Source organism: Anoplophora glabripennis, unplaced genomic scaffold, assembly GCF_000390285.2.
Source record: "Anoplophora glabripennis isolate ALB-LARVAE unplaced genomic scaffold, Agla_2.0 scaffold482, whole genome shotgun sequence".
Lineage (NCBI taxonomy): Eukaryota > Metazoa > Arthropoda > Insecta > Coleoptera > Cerambycidae > Anoplophora > Anoplophora glabripennis.
In genome coordinates this window covers 226,732-229,801 of record NW_019416576.1, presented here as the reverse complement: position 1 = coordinate 229,801, position 3,070 = coordinate 226,732, and the positions used below count along the sequence as shown (strand labels likewise).

General features: G+C 32.7%; 1 protein-coding gene across 1 annotated transcript; it reads right to left on the bottom strand.

The window, feature by feature from the left end:
- Positions 1-2,097: 2,097 nt before the first annotated feature.
- On the bottom strand, positions 2,098-2,565 carry LOC108909791. The gene has a single exon (XM_018714217.1). It carries the CDS (start codon positions 2,563-2,565, stop codon positions 2,098-2,100), a length of 468 nt encoding a protein of 155 aa, XP_018569733.1.
- Positions 2,566-3,070: the final 505 nt, after the last annotated feature.

Below are 3,070 nucleotides of genomic sequence, written 5' to 3'. Positions count from 1 at the left end.
ATATTATGTTTTAAGAATTTTTATCTACTCTTATTAATTTATATATTAATTATTCAACTGCTTTTGAGCAATTAATTGTATTAATAAACAAGTAGCGTGAGTTTTTATAGTGAGTTATTATAACTCACGCTGGGCTTCTACAATGATAATTCGGTATGTAAATAGTGTCGCAGTAAATTCTTGGAAATTTTTAAGCCGATAAATACGTTCCATTGGTGTAAAATGGAAAGAAAATGGTGGAAGTGGAAAGGAATGAATAATTAAAAGATTTTAAAATTATTCTTCTCCTCTCCTCTCAGTAGGCGGAACTGTCAATTATTATCATTGAGAGGACTAATGTCATTTGATATTTTAACAAAATAATTTTGACGTTTTCAAATCAATTTCTAATAATAGTCATAAAAAAGATGAATTTAGATAGCGAAGATGAGTTATTATGTACACCTCCAGAAATAAGAGAAGTAGCTAATAATGCAATACAGAATTTATTACCAGAAAAATCAAAAAACAAGTATAAATGTGTATATAAAAATTTTCAAGATTGGTGTAGCAATAAAAACGTTAACGCGTTTACAGAAAATATGCTTTTGGCTTATTTTAATGAACTTAGCAATAAATATAAAGCATCGTCTCTATGGACTTTCTACTCCATGCTAAGAAGCACACTCAACATATATAATGGAATTAATATAGAGAATTATTCAAAATTATGTGCGTTTCTTAAACGTCAATCAGAGAAACATATTTCATAAATGAAGCTCCTGATGAGAAATATCTGGCGACAAAGGTAATAGCTTTTACAAAAATTCAAACGTTTTTATCATCTAGTCAATAATATAATTTATTTTAGGTTGCTTTAATAATGGGCATTATGGGTGCTTGTAGCGCAGCAGAATTGCACTCTATGCATTTTACAGATTTAGAAGATCATGGATCTATTTTTATAGTCAGTGTACCAAATACAAAAACAAAAATTGCCAGAAAATTCACTGTTATGGGAAATTTTTATACTATAATTAAGAAATATTTAAATCTTCGTCCTACCGATATATCGCAAACAATATTATTCTTTAAATTTCAAAATGGAAAATATCACAAACAAAGAATTGGCATTAATAAATTTGGAGCAATGGGGAAAGACGTTGCTACATTTTTAAAATTACCAGATGGTAATTTATATACCGGGCATTGTTTCGCCGCTCGTCAGCAACTTTATTAGTAGATGCTGGAGGGGATATAACGGCACTGAAACGCCATGGCGGTTGGCGATCAACTACTGTTGCTGAGGGGTACATTGATGATTCAGAAAACAATAAGAAAGATACTGCAAATAAAATATACAGTTCTATAACGCCTCAACCAGTCAGTACATCTACAACATATATACAACAAACACAAAAAGAAACAATAAACTTGCATAATACAGTCCCACATATTCAGTTTACTGGTTGTTCAAACTTTACAGTTAATATCATTAATAAACAAAATGAGTAATTACACCTAAAACTTTTATTTAATTGTTATAACTATTAAGATTTGTGAATAAACTTCTTTCTCGATACTTGTATCTTAGTATTTATTGTTATAGTCGTAGATAAAGTATAGTATTCAACTTGCAGTAATGGTCATAACTCACTTGATGAATTACAGCACTCGCCTGCGGCTCGTGCTGCAAACTTCATCTGCGTGAGTTATGACCAGCATTACCGCTCGTTAAATAATATACTATTATTTTATTTATTTTTTACATACCACATGGTATGCAGAAATGTAGGTTGAACATAAAATAGTGAACGATTTGATTATGGCTCTACGAAACTCAATGAAACTAAACTACAGCTTACCAACAAGACACAATTCGTATAATATCGTTCTCATATTATTTATATGATTGTAGAGACTGAAAGTAATTTTCAAGTGAATATCAAATTACCATCTTCCAATTTTTTTACGGTTTTGGTTGCTGAAATATAGGGTTAATATGGCATTGTTGAATCCCTTGTATAACGATTTCTATTGTAGCTTCACCCCAGTTATCAGAAAATACAGAATTTATACAAAGCGAAAGAAAGCGTCAGTAAATAAGTCAGTACGAGTTTATTGATTTCTACTATTTAAACAAGAGTCCCAGTCAGGTTCAATAATATAATCTCTATTTTCCGGCTTCCTCACCGGCGGCTTGTACTCCCAAGGTGGTTGCTTCAGAGGTAAAGCTGCCCCGCTCGGTAACAGATTCATGTTATTTAACCAGAACAACGCGTGTGCCAACAGCCAAGTAATCAAGGTCATTTCTTCGCTATGATGAACCTTCTTCCTCTGGGGCCACACGAATATTATTCCCTTTTGTTGAAACTTCGGGGACTTCGAGTAATCTTTTGGAATGGAGACAGTTCGATATTTATGTTTGTGGACGGCCCTGGTAGTTTTCATGTAAGTGTTTGTTACCTCCGAAACTTTTCTGTAGAACTGTGTCTTCACATATTTAAAATTATCTGGATTCATGCCATTTACCTTGGCAAAAATTTCAAAGCATCCTGTATACTGGTTTTGGGGAAATTCGGACATAGTAGGTAATTGATATTTAACTCATTATTTACTGAGCACGATAATTTGGGGCAACACTTACACTACGTTATTTGTTGTAAATCGAATGTACGATCACTGACAGTAAATGTAGTAATGACAGTGACACAAACGTTTCATAGAAATACAGGGTGTATCATTATTAATAGCGCAAACTGAAACAGCTGTAAGTACGCGCTACTAGATAGAAGTAAAAAAATCTTAGTAAACGTAGGTCCGCAAACGAGCCGTTTGCGAGATAATTCAGAATTTGTAGTCACCAGCCACAACTGACTTGATTATGATTAAACGTCATCCAGTTAGGAAAAGGTACCAATTGAACATTAAGAAAAGTTATTAGGTACTTCCAGGATTCCTTGAGGAACAATGCCAGAGGATGTGGTACCTACACTGAAAGAAATGCGTTTTATTCTTTATTAGAATTCTATATACCATTATAAGACCATTGTATACTATATGTGACAGTTAAACAGGTGAATATTGGATA